Source organism: Notothenia coriiceps, unplaced genomic scaffold, assembly GCF_000735185.1.
Source record: "Notothenia coriiceps isolate Sejong01 unplaced genomic scaffold, NC01 NC01_scaffold00022117, whole genome shotgun sequence".
Classification (NCBI taxonomy): Eukaryota; Metazoa; Chordata; class Actinopteri; order Perciformes; family Nototheniidae; genus Notothenia; species Notothenia coriiceps.
Genome location: NW_011354818.1, coordinates 220805 through 237622, shown reverse-complemented (window position 1 = coordinate 237622; position 16818 = coordinate 220805). Strand labels below are relative to the sequence as shown.

The 16818-nt window shown below is 40.7% G+C and overlaps 1 protein-coding gene across 1 annotated transcript; it reads right to left on the bottom strand.

Annotated features, from left to right (window-relative positions):
• Positions 1–1007: 1007 nt before the first annotated feature.
• snx27a (sorting nexin 27a) lies at positions 1008–15562 on the bottom strand. Its single transcript, XM_010780658.1, has 13 exons — positions 15069–15562; positions 12205–12430; positions 11886–12078; positions 11446–11510; positions 10547–10651; positions 10210–10288; positions 9789–9952; positions 9072–9161; positions 7173–7322; positions 6565–6693; positions 6281–6340; positions 6057–6105; positions 1008–5124 (listed from the first exon to the last, which is right to left on the bottom strand). Exons 1-13 carry the CDS (start codon positions 15383–15385, stop codon positions 5054–5056), a joined length of 1698 nt encoding a protein of 565 aa, XP_010778960.1. The 5' UTR covers positions 15386–15562; the 3' UTR covers positions 1008–5053.
• Between the last annotated feature and the right edge of the window lie 1256 nt (positions 15563–16818).

Genomic DNA, 16818 nt, shown 5'->3' with positions numbered 1-16818 from the left:
CATGAACATGTCAGCGTACCCATTGCCCTGATAGAATAATGTGCTGTGGAACTTTTATTAGCAGCCGTGCTCCCTGCCACGGGACCCGTTATGTACTGTACAGCACTGCTCCCTTTCCTGCAGACCTGAGGGCATTTTCAGACAGAACATTTGCATTTTTAAAGACTGGATAGTATGCTATGAAGCACTGCAGCAAAGCATGGCTGTTCATAAATGAAGTAACTTCTAATCAGACAGTTTATGTGGTCTGATCTGTCATTTGTTCGGCTCCAAAAAAGTAGTGACGTTCTCTAAAATGTATCTCAAACCCCTTTAAGCTGCAGAAATGGGGATGAGGGGACATTATTCCTGCCAGCAAACTGTTACATCTGTTCCTTGTCACCTCTCTCCCAGCAGGCGGTACAATGCTGAGAAGCGTTAAGAAAAACAAAAGTTGCTTAAACACCTCATTCTGTCATATTGCGACTTATAATTCAGCTTTGAACTTAGCATTTACCACCAGCGATAAAAAAATAAAATACATTTGCATAAATGCCTCCCACACATGAACAAATTACTCATTTAAATGTGAGGCGGTTAAAATGAACCTCGAGACTGAATGAGGTGCATGAATGGAACTGCCATCACCTTGCTTGGCAGCTCACAAAAGAGACATTCATCAAAAGCAATTTGTTCAGCATGGCTGTTACATTTTTGACCAAATCAAATGTAGAGATATTAAAAGCTTATTAGGTGCACTCGTCTTTCTTTCAGGAAGTAATTGGTCCCAGATGAGCGATCCTGTTGCTTTATCGCTTTATGTCTTTACTGGAATACATGTCTTCATTGGTGTTGTCCCACAGTAAGGAAAGGAATCCATACATTGATAACCACCAGTGCTTCATCATTTAACAGCTGTTAAAGACCCCTGGAGCTAATTCAGATTACTGCCAACATAAAACAAAACGACTGCATGGTTTTATGTTCTTGAGAGCGTAAATAAGTTCAGACCGACAGCTTTGTTTCCCAATATATAACTTTATTTAAAATATTGTTACAATTTATTACTCTACACAACATTTTCAAACCGTTTTTCCTTTTTCTTATATTGGTTAGTAAACCTTCATGTGTTTTTTTTAAGATATAAAATGTCCATTTTGTAGGCTAGTTCTGCATCAGGATTTTTTAGAGGCTGCCTGTCATTTAAACAGCTTTCGTGTGTAGTTAGATAATCCTCCACTCAGCTGTTCCCCACACACACAATTAATGATCAACGGTGGCTCCAGCGTTGTACACTATAATTTCCCCAATCTTTCTAATTTCTGTTTAAATAAATAAAAGTTTTGCGTTGGAGAAACAAGAGTGCATTTTGTCCAAGAGATTTTCTCTTTCTTCTTAAAACAACTATTTACAGGTTATGCTGAAGACAGACAAACAAGGCTTAGATTTTTAATTCATGTCACTGCCTACTTGCGATGGAAAACCCCCGTGTTTCAAAGCAATGGACACAAATTAGTTACACAAAGGCTAACACTTTTTAAAACTGCACTTACATCCACCTTTCATGTTAGTCATGATAGGACCCAAAATCCGAAATGGAAGAGCCAGCAGCTAATGCCCTCCAAGTCGGATGCGTTATTCAGAGGTCGATAAACATCAAACCTGCACAAAAGCGCTGATGAAGACTAAACATAGCGGCTCCGACTGAAGCAAGTGTCAAAGGAAAGAGACCGACTGGGCCGCCTCAAATGCCGGTTCAAACACTGGACTGTGTCTGAAATGCTGTAGAATTCAAATGAACAAAAGAGCATACAAAATATCTGCCGCTGACTGATGTGATGGAAATCAGCGCTGATTTGGCACACGATTCTAGAAACAGATTTGTTACCGTAGCGACAGCATTTTTACAAAGGAGCGGTTTTGACGAACACAAACTTTTCAGCCTGTTCACTTTTTATTCTGATTCCACCATGTTTGCTGTACCATCCAACATTCGTTATCTGCTATGTCCTGCGGGGGATTCTAACATCTTTTTGTGAATAATAAGTCACTTACAAGTCAAGGCTGTCCAGCATCTCAAACACAAACACAGGTAGGCCACAGCACAGCTTACACTGACTCACAAACACGGGCCAACCACACAAAGACGTGCTTCTTAACATTCCTGTCGTCCCTCTGCTCTCACCTAAACACTGTTACAATGACATTTATCCCAACGGTGACGGAAACGGACGACAGCAGTACACACACCTGTGACTGAGCGGAAGATGGCACCTGGCGCAGACAAGACAAACCGAAACACAGAAAAAAGAACAGCAGCTTTCTAAAAGCATATTCACAGCAGCATGAGCCACAGGGACAGAGAACAAACATCAAACACTGCTTTAAAAATACATTATTGGGAGGAGTGATTGAGTTGGCTGAGAGGAATACAAGGAACAGAGGCTGCACTGTGTTGAGCCAACGTGGTGCTGCCACGGCAACCACATCCTCCTGTGACGACGGGAGACCAACCTGGACACAAGAACGAGCCGAAGGACAGAAAAGCCAAAACACACAGTCACACTAGCTCTATCTGCCTCCCCCTCTACGTCTCACAAAAGGGAAACATAATCACCATCATGGTTGAATAGCTCCAATTCTTATGTCATCCATCTCTAAATTGGCTATTACTCTGGCTGTCAGAATGACCATCCATTGCAATTTATTTTACAGTTCAGCTATCTGTGCTGTGCTTGTAAAACATACACATACATATATTGCCTTAAGCTGTGTAAAACTGAGGCCTGTCCTCAGAGGCAACAACTAGATGATAAATAACAAACTATATCTTTCCTTGTTACAAAATGTTGTCAAAACATAAACGCAGAGTAGCAGGGAGGTGTGTGAGTGTGTGAGCGGCTGTAAATGTTAGCTAAACAACAGGAGACGCCTCCTATTTGTCTCCATCTGTCTGGCGTCTCTGCTGTCATACAGATACAAAACACCATCTTTATTTTCTGGCTCTTTCACCGACAGCTTGTCAGACACGTCCAATCAGAGCCTAAAAGCTTATCAGCAATGTCAATGATAAACATAGAGGACATACGCATACACACTCACACAGCATGCTCCAAGGTAGCTGACTGAAATTATGATTTAACCTCTGCGTGAATTAAAACATTTATTGAACGGAAAGCTAAGCTAAACCTGACAACAAAATATAAATATTTTTAACCCCAGTGAAACTTGAACATATGCTCTAAATGTCAGTGTGAATAAAAAATAAACATCAGTCTCCACTTCAGGTTTGTGGTTGTTGCCAGACAGTGAGTGAATCTTAAGAATGAGTCGGTATTGAATGAGCCAAGAAAAACTACTAAGCATTAAGGGGATAAACAAACTATATTGCTTTCAGGTGGAATCAATACATTTTCAGCACACAGTTTCCATTCAGAATTGTTTGTCAGCATGTAAACCTTCTGTATACACATTTAAAGTGAGACATTTTTTTTTTTTTTTTAAACTGAACATCTGCGATACGAAAAAAAAAAGGTTATATTTGTGTGAAATGCTGCTCTGAAACGCAAAACAATCTGTGTTGTGTGTCATATAATCATATGTCATGTGCATTTACACACAACTAATACTGTACCAATGCAGGTGCAGTAGGAGGCAGACAGCTGCTTGCATTGCTATGTCTTCTAATGGTTGTGGTTGCAGTCGCACAACTTTATGCACCATCTACTCTCTGTACAACACACACACACACACATACACACACACACACACACACTCGCACACACACCATCTGTCCTCCTGGCGTGGTTAATGGACGAGCTGCAGAGGAGTGATACTTTTGGGTGAGTTACAGTGCCCGAGGGATCACTCTTTAAGAAGATTTCTATATCTGCTCAAAGCTTAGAACTAAATCTGTCTTACACTGCTGCTCTCTGCTGCCTGTTCAGAAAACTGCAGCTCAAGAGACGACACTCTCCTGTCCTGTTTTCATTTTCACAATCTGTGGGTCAGAACCTGTGCCATTTCAAAAAATTTTTGGCCCGCCAACCTTGTTTTCCAAGAGATTATCTCAGCACAGAGAAGGACTCTTCCTCAACTTACAAGCTCTGCAAAATCAACACAATAAAACACTTGCGAGGGTGATAAATACACATACTGACATTAATGGCAGACTGCCAACAGATGTATTTCTCTGGGTAGGGTACGTTAGGCCAGAACAAAATGTGAAAAAGAGATTTGTTAGAGCAGCTTGTATGCCGTTTAGTTAGTGTTTCCTCATGTTAGATCAAGAAACCAATTATTAGAGCTTTTATATTAATCTATATTTTGTCAGAACTAAGATTGTTAAACATATACATAATTATGAACCCCCCCAACATACTATTTCAGTTAGTCGACAACGTTTTCTGACAAAGAATATTCTGACCTTACAGAGAGAAAAACATTATTTTTGTGTTAATGTCCATCATCGGTGAAAAGCATTAATTTGCTTTATTTATTTATCACTACCTGCTAAAGATGTGAAACCCCCCTTTTTCTGCATCTCATCATTCATATATTCAGCTTGGTTCAGAAGCCGAGGGTCTCGGTGGATCGATCCAAGCCGATCGATTTGGACAATCATATCACACGTCAGCTCCTTTGTGAAATGGCGATTCATTGAGGTGCTGCCTCTGCGTGAGTGGTGCCGCAGCGCTGTGCGGACCCTGCCCAGTCCCACACCGTTTGCATGTGTTACAGCTCAACCAGGTGGCGAGAATTTGCTTGTGTCCTCAAACATCACAGGGCAGAAGCATGGAGGAAATCAACAGACACGCTACGTAGATCAAGTAAATGACATGAAAGTTGGCTTTTGTTTATTTTCCTTCATTGCTCTTCTTGCTGTGTGTATCCCTGGGGTCGGTTAAGTGTGGCTATTCCAATTTTCCCAAAGTCGGTCACTTCCAGTTTGTTTTTCGGGGCATGGATCGCCTCAGTCTGTCACTCAGTTCTGTGTTTTTCGATGGGCGCTCTCTGGGGTGGCTGTGAAGATGCAAGTGGACCAGTTCTAGTTCGAGTGATGACAAATGATTTTTTAGGAAGTTGCGATCTCTCCCCCTAGGTGGCGCCATCCCTTCTGCTGCGTCTCCAGAGGAGGCAGATACTCTAGAACAGAGAGACGGTTCAGGGAACAAGGCTGAAGGATGGGCGCATGTCATGTGACTTGTGAAAATACATCAGCCAGTGTCTCTGCAACTGTCCCTAAGAAAGCTCCCTGAACTTCAACTGTGCTTTAAATAAGGGATTTTCATTCCACAAGTTGTCCTTATCCTTCAAGGCTTCTCAGTCCTCAGCTGATCATTATCTGTCTCTGTTCCTGTAACTCCAAAGGTTGCTCACTCCTCCTCGTGCCTTGCTTGTGTCTGTCCACATATTTCTGCTGGTCTTGTGCTATCTGACACGCGAAAAATAGTTTCAACTTCCCTCTAATGCTTGGGTCTCAAGGAGATGGCCCTGATAGCAGGGCACATGTGTATTAATGCGTCTGTTCTGAACGCTTGTTTCACTATGTGCTAGTCATTTACTTGCACTGGAGAAGACTCTACTCTCTCTTTAGTTAAGTACTTTGTGGAGCTTTGGTAAATAGTCTATAAAAAGCAGCCCTTCCTCCACGTTGTAGTTACCCTTTGACTTTGTTTAGCTCCTTATAATAAAATAGGAGCAGCACAAGTGTGATAATAAAACCCAAGCGTTTCAGAGGGCAGCTTTTTAGGGCCAGGGGTAATTCAATGTCACTGAACTACAGTCTCTTATAAGCTAGCTTAATGTTCACATATTTTTGCCTTTAACATATAGAAAAAAGAAGGACAAATACTTGAAATGCTCACCCTGTCCTTGCGCTTTGAAATGTTTGTCAGGAATTGTTGCATATTTCATGGTGCTTGGTGTGTGCTGTCATTCACAGCACAACTCAGCAGCACATCGGAATACATATTTCTTTATAATTTGCCCTAGACAACATCTAACCTTTTACCCTTCAGTTGGTGCAGTTCTTACAAAAGGTATTCACTTTTCTATTGAGGAAAAATAATACTCACCATTGTTGCTGCAGTTTTTGTTGTCTTTGTCGGATTCCTCTTCCTCAACCTGAAGGCCAAGAAATCATACACAATAAATTAATCATTTTGAACAGAAGCCTGAGGAAAACATCTATTGTATCTGTGAAGAAAAAAAAAGGTACAAGTAAGCTAAGTTTAGAACTTCAAACTTGGCATGGAGTCCTGTGCTTCCCACAATGAAAGAGGAAAGGAGTGGTCCTTACCTGTTTCCTCCACTTCAGCTCACAAAAGACTCGCTCAAAGCACTCGTGCATGTAGTTAAACTAGGAGAAAAAAGCAAACCGAATTAGAGGCAAGCTTTAAATACAACACAATCAGCCTGTAAAGTAACAGAGACAAGTGTTTGCTTTGTACCGCTGCAGTTATTACATGGAGTTTGACTCTTTTATGAATAACAACATGTTACTTTCACAAAATGAATAAACAAACAATAAAAAAAAAACCTTCAAAGCGTGTTTAATAGCAGTGACGATGTGTGCACACTCACATATGGAGTGAAGATCTTGACCCAGCGAGGTTTCTTCTCTCCTCTGGCGTATTCAAAGCAGAAAGCCATCCCCTCCTCATCAGTATCCCAGCGCTGCATCTCGGCCCATTCAAAAGCTATCACCTGGTTCTGAGGGAGAGAGTTCACAGCAGGTAAGATCAGAGCATAGACAGGCATACAGGTGTTCGGCTTGAATTGGTTTCATTCACAATTCAATATCTAGGATTTTTTTTATTAATACTTGACATTTTAAATATTTCTATTTGTACATCAATTACTTCCAGCATGTAACATTAAACTGGAAGAAAACGTTGTATTTATTGCATGCCTTGCATGGAACGAAGCATCACAAAAGGAAGAAGTCTTTATGAAATGTACTAAATGGTTTGAAAAAAGGTTGTTTGAAAAAGTGTTGCTTTTATTAAACGTGGCCCCCATCATCAAGATGTGTCTCCATTGTTTGTTTGGCTAAAAATGCTGGTGGCATGTTACAAATACATTTTTTTTTTTTTTTTAAATGTACTGTAACAGGGAGACAGTAATTGATGTACAAATGATATTTGTAAGGGTAAAGAGGGCACATCAGGCTCGTTAAGAGGAACACTCACCTCCAGCGTGCCGTCCTCGGTGCAGGCGTGCAGCTTGAAGTGATGGATGCTGATGGCTGTGATGACATGTCCCTTCCTCCTGGAGTCACAGGAGCAGTGAGGGAACGCCACCTCGTTATAGCCCTCACATGTCCGCAACAGACTCAGGTACTATCAGAGAATTAAAGAGCAACCACATCCATCACTAATACTGTAAGTCACCAGGGCCCAGGAGTTCAAAACCTTTAATCCCTATCTGATCCGATCAGATTTGGATTTTGGGGAGTTCAAAACAAAAAAACAGGATTAGGATCACTTTGATATCCGATCAGATCAGGAAATCCAATCAAAGCTTTAATCTGGATCAAATCTTCAAAACGGGTAGTTCAAATCAACAACACAGGATTGGGATCAGTTTGATCCCAAAAAACTGGATTACCCTGATCCCACCAGAGGGGTGGATTTCCAGTGGATTACCAGAGCAAAATGTACTGTACCATTTATTTTAAAATATGTTTCAATTTAAATAAGATGGCAACATTTGTTAACTGAAATAATACACACTTTTTAGCCTTCATGGGAAATACATTTTATTTTTTCCCATTTTTGCTCACGTTTGTGGTGGCCTATTTGTTTTTCAACCAAATGTTGATGACATAAATGTTGATGCTCATAAAAGTGTAACAGCAAAGATTGTCAATCACAAATGTAATTTAGATTCAAGTAAAACTAAAAATATCTTCAACAAAAAAAAAGCCCATCATCTGTCATCACCTTTCAAATAAAAAAATATAATTAAACATTATAGATGTCTCTGCAATGTGGTCTCTTGTCTTCCTTGTATTATTTTTCATGTCCACTAGATGGCGATCGGTAGGATTAAAGCACTGATATTCAGGATCTAGTCATCTTGAAAAATCGTAATCTGGATCAGGGTGATCCTATCCTGAATTGCTTTGAACTCCAGGGACAACATTTGGCCGACTTGTCTGATCCTGGATCACAAAAAATGGGATTTCAAAATCTGATCGGATCTGATTGAGATTAAAAGTTTTGAACTCCTGGGCCACGGTTATGGCAATCTAAATAAGGTTAGATGTACATCTTCTTCTGTAAAACCCCAGTTAAAAAGCAGGGATGTGAACAGAGTTAGTAGCAATTTTTAGATGGAAGTTGAGAGAACATAATATGAGCATACCAAAGAGGTATTTCAGTCAATGGGAAATGAGTTACATGATGCAATACTGGAACAGTGAGTGGACAGATTCTATGGTCGGATACAAAAAGGCAAACTGTTCAGCTTTGAAAACTGACTTTACCTATAAGTATGAATTTTCTATTTGTAAACAGACAAATATTATATGTCAGATACGGCCAATTACTGAGAGTTGTTCTGCTAGGTGACAATTAAAGCCCCCCTTACAGTGTTTCCCACAGAACTGAAATATAATTGTGGTGGTAGCCGAGAACAGGGGGGGATGCTAGTTCGCCGGAGCCTCGCGGCGGGGTTACCGCGGAGCGCATAAAGCCGACCCTTCACGCGATAGCACAGCGAACAGGTACAGGAGAGGTAGGGCGAGGGATCATTGTCCACTAGTTCATCGATCGCAGATGGCGTCGTGCTCGCGGACGGATAATAGCAAAATGAAACCTAAATGGGTCGCGTAATATCCTTTGGCGGAAGTTAATAAGGTCTATGTGTGGGAAACCCTGCCTTAGTTAATATTCACCAAATGTCAGTATTAACTCAATGGCTTTATCTCTTTTTACACCACATAGAGCGGAGTCCTGAAGTGTGAAAGCGATCTGATTTTCAGTCCATTTCTATGTGGTAACGTTATGGTGGTGGATCTGGTCAGCAGGCAACAAGTGTAGTCATCCCAATCCCCCCCCCAACAAAGAGTGGTCTGTGGGACTGACCGTGGCCATCTTGCGCTGCTCGGCCAGTTTCTGCAGCTGGTAGGACTTGTCCTCTGTTTTTATGAATCCCTTCTTCACATCTTCCAATGCCTAGACAGACACAGGGTGGGGTGAAGGGAAGAGATACAACAACGTATATTATTCAAGGTCACTGCATGACAATTATTATCTATCAAATATAGGGCTGCCTGAAGAGAAATAAAATGGGGCTTTTAAGAGCTCATTTTGAGGTTCAAATCAATGTTTTGCTGACTTGTTGCTCTACTAGTAGAAATCGCTGTAATGGGTGACTGCTACACCTCACATGCTTTAAATGCTTCAGGAAGTGACCTTTAATGGTTCGCAGACAGCCTGCAAACTGCTGCGGTTATTTTTGGACCATTTGCATTAGAAGATTATCATTTTTTTGTCCAAATTTCAAAATGTCACATTTTTGAAAAGTTGTGCCCAAATGTAAAGTATCATTGTATCTAGTTTCTTGAAATTCAACTGTAGGATTAATTCAATAAATAGATAACCGACGTAGTACACTACACTGTAGTCTAGTAGTTAAAAACAAAGGGTGGAATAACACAGTAACTTTCCATGACCCAAAAACTGCTGAAACCGCCAACAAGTTGTAACAGTTTCAACTCGTATATAAGCGAAGGAAATAAAGAACGGGTACCGAATTTTGTGCTGAGTTCATGGCATTTGGGATTGAATTATTGTTATTACCTGGTGAAAGCAGTAGTGCAGTGCCAGCGGGTTGTCTCTTAGCAACTCCTCCTCCTGGAAGCTGAACAACCATTTTCGGAGCGCCAGGCAAGTCCCCGGCACTGCCGACGTGTAATTCTGCACATAAAGCTTGTGGGGAAACTCATTAGGTGCCAGCTTCCGCACTGCAACAAATAACATAAAGAAGGGGAAGAAAGAGGAGGAGATGAGAAAAAAGGAAAAGGGTCTGATTAGTCATTAGTTAAAATGTCATTTTATCCTTTACAAAATGTCTTGCCTAAACTTACAGTCTTAAACTCTACACAACGCTAGGCCCATTCAGTTAAACTTACCTTTGTGATGATACAGGTTTTTATCTAGAAAACAATTAATATCTCTGGGAAAAACACTCATAAACATCAAATACACAAGCAGTTCTTACCAAAGGAGTGGTTGATGACTTCAAAAAGGGCAAAGTAGCTTGCCATAATGCTGTCCATTCCAACCTTCATCACTAACGCCTACAGGAAGAGCAGAGTCAGTTAAGTTGGAAAAACATTGTTTGAGAAATACTATTGCACTATGAAAGCTCAATTCTGAGTGTGCCTACGTATTTTTTTTTTTTTGAAATTGTATTATGAAAATGTACATTCTACATCTTAAATACAAGTAGACATTATTTGACTTTGGATCACTTCTAGCTAAGAACTGAGAGCAAAGCCCAGTTCAGATGAAGGGTAATTGTGTGAGCATCATGGCAGCAGATGTGTATTTCTCACCTGGTACACCTGGTCTGTGGTGCTGTTCTTGCGGACTCTGACAGAGATGGTGGTGTTGTCTGGCAGGGCTATCCGCAGCTCCACATCCGTCACTCCATTGTAGTTCTGCAAGGCAAATCAACACATAATAAGAACAGCTGAAGAGTTGCATTAACTCATGTGTGGAACCACAAGTATGTGCCCCTGCATGTGTGCCGTGAATTCCACCAAGGATGTTGTGTTTGCAGCTCGGATTGTCTGTTATGATTACAGAAGAACCATTAGCTTGATACTCATGAGGTTTGGTGGAAGGGTGTTGCATGGGCGAAGGAAGAACCCGTTACATTTTGGAGAGGATCCAAAACATGGGGTGGATACACAAATTATTTTTCACTTTTGTTAACATTAAGAGATAGGACATTTGTGCTGCATTCATGCAACCCTGGAATAATGGCAATGAATTCAGAGTTGGAACAATTCCTTCCTTGGAACAATTCCTGTGAACAACTCAAAAACAGATATCAACGTGTTGTTTAAAATGCTTTGAGCAATAATATACAAAACATTTGACTTTGTAGTTCCCATGGTTTATCCCATTTTTTGGAACATGACCAAGGAGCATGTGAATGCACCATTGGCGTTGGCGGAGGTCTACGCTCTCCGAGGGCCATATCTAGTCACATTTGTCTCAAATGCTGTCATTCCTTAAAACGCCAGAAAGACAATGCCATTAACCGTGTAATTATTTTGGCTCTACGGTTTAACCTTTGAACTGCTGGCAGAGATGATGGCCAGATAGCTACTTTGAAGCAATTAAACTTAATCGCCATAATGGCTGACATTTATTTTTGGCAAAATGCCACAAGTAACTACAACTTAAACTATTACATTCATATCAAATGAATAAATGAGACGCATACCTCATCTGATTCAGAGAGAAACTCCTGCATGATGTCACTCTCCCCGATCACCCGCACAGAGCAAACTAGAGTCAAATACAGAGCCAGAGGGAGAAAATAAGGCTAAGGTTAAGTCAATTACATAAACAAAGGAAGCTAAATGTCACTTAGTCTATATCCTGTGTTCAGCTGTACAGTATTTTCTGTGTCGGCGGAAAACTGATGGCAGCTTGTGCTTGGCCTATTTTCTTCGCCTACATGATTTCCACAGGTTATATTAAATTATGTATTCATTATCTATGTATGCAAATTATGGATTTTGCCTGTTCTTGAAAGAATGGAGGGATAATTATTATTGAAAAACAAATGGATTGGTAAATGAAAGATGTTGTCAATGCCCATGTTGTAAAAATCAGCACAAAAACAGGTTAATACAATAGTGACCTTTTATATCAGCCTACCTCGCTCGAGATATTCCTCCAGGCCTCTACGGCGTGCATCCAGCTGCTGTTCAGACAGAGAGAAGGGCCATTTACCAGGAATCTTTGGGAAGTTGTAGTTGGAAAACTCCCTCTTTAGGTTCTGATGCAGGATGGCAAACTCCCGGTAGCGCTTTGAACACAGCTGTCTACCTGACATGTACACGTTGTACACCTATGGCGATTGAGATAAAAGACAGATGTTTACAATCACTAACATCAAGTGTTTTCACTACCACCATAGGAAAAAAACTGTTAGGGTAGAATAAAAGGGTAAGGTAATTTGTCGATGAGAACTCACCACAAATCTCTCTGAGTGCTGCTCTACATGTTTGTATGTGGGAACAGATATAGGCACTGCCTGCTTGTCACTGTAGTCGTAGTTGATTTGGACCTCTTCTCCTCCTTCCAGTCCATCAGCCTCCTGAGCTGGGACAGACAGAACGGCCAGGACCAGCTCCTTCTCCCCCGCACGGATCAGATCCACCACCTGCTTATGAGTGGCACCTTCCACGCTCACCCCATTACTGCAGGTAAAGTGAGAGCAAGAGAAGGAAGACAGGGAGAAACAGAGAGGAATTTAGAAAAGTTAGCAAACCATCTTTCCCCATCGTTTCACATGATCAATGTATGTAACATGGCAGATGACAGCACCACAGATCAATAATTCAGTACTAACCAGCATGAGGATTGACTGGATCTTTACCATCATGCTATGGTGTGAAATGTGTGTAGGGTAGAAACTTTTTAATATTTATAATGAATCTTTTGTCGAAATCATAATGTAATGTTGTAAAGATTGAACTTTTTCCCTCCTGATTCAAATTCCAATACTTTAAATTAGGGCTAGTGTTGTTACCATAATGGAATCTCTAAATGTGATACCTTACCTTGAAAAGTATTGATATACAAGACCATTTTCTATACCACACATAACATTTGGGACATAACGTTTCATATTTGAATATAAGATAAATATAACAAGGCTAAAGACTTAAGAAAGTCGTCCGCTCGCTGTGAAAGAAAGAGTGCAAGTCATTGTGTGAACACTGAGTTGTGACTCGTCCTGGATGAATAAAATGTGTTTATTTTGGTTTTCTCATGTTGCAGCCAATAACTAATCCACTTAATAAGCTCAGTGCCTCAATATAATATCTGACCGATGCTGCAACTATCCATCCTGTTAATTTTCCTATTTGGGTGTGTAGTAATGTCAGTGAAAGGGCATTTTGACTCCATTGATAAACACAATGTTGGGAGTGCTGGGTAACAGGGTCGGCTCTAATGTCTCCTTCTCCTGTGGTGCTGTGAGACACCTGTGCTGTTGGCTTTACAGAGGCCAGATGGAACCGGCATCAGGTGTCTCTGCTAATCTTCCCATGAGGAACAGCGGGCAAACACAGGAGAGGAGGGTGCAAACGAGAGTGCTAGCATAGATCTTTTCACTATATATTCCACGTCTCCAGAGATAGAGACATAGCAGCATTCCTCTTGAGTTGTTCAACTGGACAGCAACATCAGAGGTAGGAGGGGACAAAAAGGTGAAGACAGGGGGAGATGTTTTGTTTTCAACATCACTCAGATCCCATCATCCTCTTGGGAGATGAAAAAGAAGCAAGGCACTGTCTGCCAGAAAGAGGAATTGGAATTGAATTAGGCTTTGTGAAAGTACACTACAGTGAATATGATTTGACTGAATATTTAGTCCATTAGAACTGCAACACTGACAATATATATTAGATATAAAAACTTCAAAAAACAAGCATCATTTTGAAATAATTTAAATGTATATTTTATACAGTAAAGTATAAAGTCATTCGGGTCCAAAACACTACCACTTCCCTGATGGTCAACTGTAAAGCAGCATTGTTCTTTTTCCTTGTTCATAAAACTATAAATTAAAAACCTGACATATGATTCTTTTGAGTTTATGAAAAATAGTCAAGCTGGTTAATAAGTCACATGATAAGCACAGGTCCTGTCATGTGACCAAAGAGAGATTTCACAGTTAAATGGAGTAAAAACAGGTTGGGTGAAACATTTGTGATGCCTCAGCAAGTAGAAGAAGAGTGTTCCTTGTTTTCTGTTTCTCTTCTCCCTTTTTGTAAGCAACATATGGTCAAGTGTGTAAACATGTTAAAGACATTACCATGTTTGCACTGTTCAAATCTTTAAGTTATGCTAGGTCACCCATACACAAGGACTTCTACGAAACATATAAAAGTACTAATGTATTTAATTGTTTAAGACAAACATTAAGTTCCTTTGAAGCTCTTTTTTTTAATCAGCCCTTTTTAGGACCAATGTTTTTACAACCATGATGGGACAATTGTTGGTAGTTTGGTTAACTCATGGAGACTTTCTTAATATTAAATTAAGATATCTACCTGCTTGCAAAATTCAAAATATAGGAGGCTCTGGGGGGACATCCTTTATCTTAAATTGTAAATAACTTTAAGTATCAGTAGTACATTATTTAAATTATAGGCTAGACTCCTCTAGAGAAAAGCTGACAACAAAATGTGACCCTGACTCCTACTGGTCTGACAGAAAGTGTCAGACTAAACAAGTGACAATCAAGTACACCGATATAGATAAGGGGCAAACACAGGAAGCCCCTTAAACTGTGCCATATAAACAACATAGGGATAGTATCGCACACACAGTATGATGTTACATTTGATGGAAAACACTGCCATCCACTGTCTTGCAACCGGGTCAACATCATACACATCTCTACTATTATGCATATGACATTACAATGTCAACAAAACTCATTTAATTTCCGTCCATAACAACGCTTAAGCAGTCACTGCGCAAAGCGCAAGCTAAACAAGACGTTAGCTACCTGGCTCTCCAGCTAGCTAAAGCTAATCAACATGCACAGCCTGTAGTCCAACTTATGTAAGCAGGTTAGCTGTTTAACTCACTAGCGTTAGCTTGGTGTAGCTACATCACCAAACGTTATGTGCGTACACTCTTAAAGTGGACACATAAGTAGTTAGCTAGGTAAACAGTTACTTTTGTTGTCATTACAGATGGGTGTTCTTTAACCCGAAGACAGCTAATGTTAACTGTTTGAAACTGGACCATCACGGGCTAAACTGGGTAGCTAGCTTTACATGCTAACTACCTGGATACATTGAACAGGAGAGGCTGACTTACACCTCCAGGATCCTGTCACCCTTCGCTATCCCGGCTCGGTCTGCCGCGCCTCCGGGCAGGACGGCGCTGACATGCTGCAGAGGAGCGTACAGTTCCCCGTTGATGCTACGGAGCTGTCCTCCTTCGCTGACTTGACCGCGGACGTTGAAGCCGTAGCCGGACTCGGACTTAACGATCCTCACGGTCCGTGGACCGGACGTTACCGTGATGGTAGCTGCGCTCTGGCCCACGGTGCCCGCAGACGAACCGACGGCCGGACCGTTACGGGATGCCGCAGGGAGAACCGACTGAGTTTCATCGTCTCCTACATCCGCCATCTTATCCACAGGCCCTAGCCCCCTTTTCCAGTCGGTGTCTTATCGTAAATTCAAAACAACACTCGAGCCCTCTCCCTCAGTTAGCTTCACAGACCGACTCTGTTGTTGATAACCCGCCCCTCTGTGGCGTCACGAGACACGGCCTCACAACGTGACCTGCTGCCGGCGTCACTGGAAGTCTGGACCGTCTCATCTTTCAAATACTTAGTTACTCATCACTTCACTATTACATTCAGTATTTGTTAAGTGATAATATGAGAAATGTATTTATAGATTTTATTAAACTGTAAACAAATTCTATCTAGAGGAATCTTTTATTTATTTTTGGAAAAAATTCGACTGAACTCTCTCAGTGAATTAACAAGAAAAAGCCAAAGTAAGCAAATAAAAAAATAACATAACTACATTTTAACAAAGATGTGTATCAAAATAGTTGTATTTAAATATAGTTAGAAATATTTGAACAATAATTTATTTGAAAATCCATTTTGCTATGCTTTTACTATTCAATGTGTTTTCTTCTTTATTATAAAGCAGCTATTTATAATTGTATCTTATCTCACACACACACACACACACACACACACACACACACACACACACACACACACACACACACACACACACACACACACACACACACACACACGTGTCCCTTTTCTTGCAGTCGTATCGACCAAAATAGCCACATTGAAAGCTATTTTGAGAGTCACAGTGACTCCACTTTTAGACCTAATCCAGAAAACAAACGTTACCACTCTCAAAAAGTATTTTGTGTGATTGTCTCGTGATCCTAATGCGGCTTTCGAAGAGACTGAAGAGCATGGACGTAGGTTGTGTGCACTCTGACGTCACCACTAGCTTGGTGAATGTGTACAAATGAAAACAATATCACACTTTTATTACCCTGTGTCAATCTCTATTTATAGCTGTTGTGTATATACGTATAGCTCTTTATCAGGTCTTTACGACCTGCTTCACATTCTACAAGTCATGATTCACCCATTCACACCCATTCATACAGAGCAATGTGCCACTTGCTTGAGAAAGATAGCATTCACCCACCATGGCCATCCCATCAGGAGCAACTCAGGGTTAGTATCTTGCCCAAGGATACATCGACATTGCCTGCAAGGGCTGGGATTGAACCCTCAACCTTCCGATTGATGGACAAGCCATACAGTACATCATTAAGTGTACATCATATTACTTTATTGTTGCAGCTGGACTAATTTGAATGACTTCATATACACCTGGGGAGCTCATTAATTTTCCCCTATCATCTTATCCTATTTGCTGATTTTATTTTTGGAATTATTAATCTAATTCTGCCAAGTAAATTCTGTATCAAGTAACTGCAGTAAATTAAAAGTACAATATTTACCCAGAAAAGTGGTTGAGTATGAGGGAGCATAACATGGACCTACATAAGT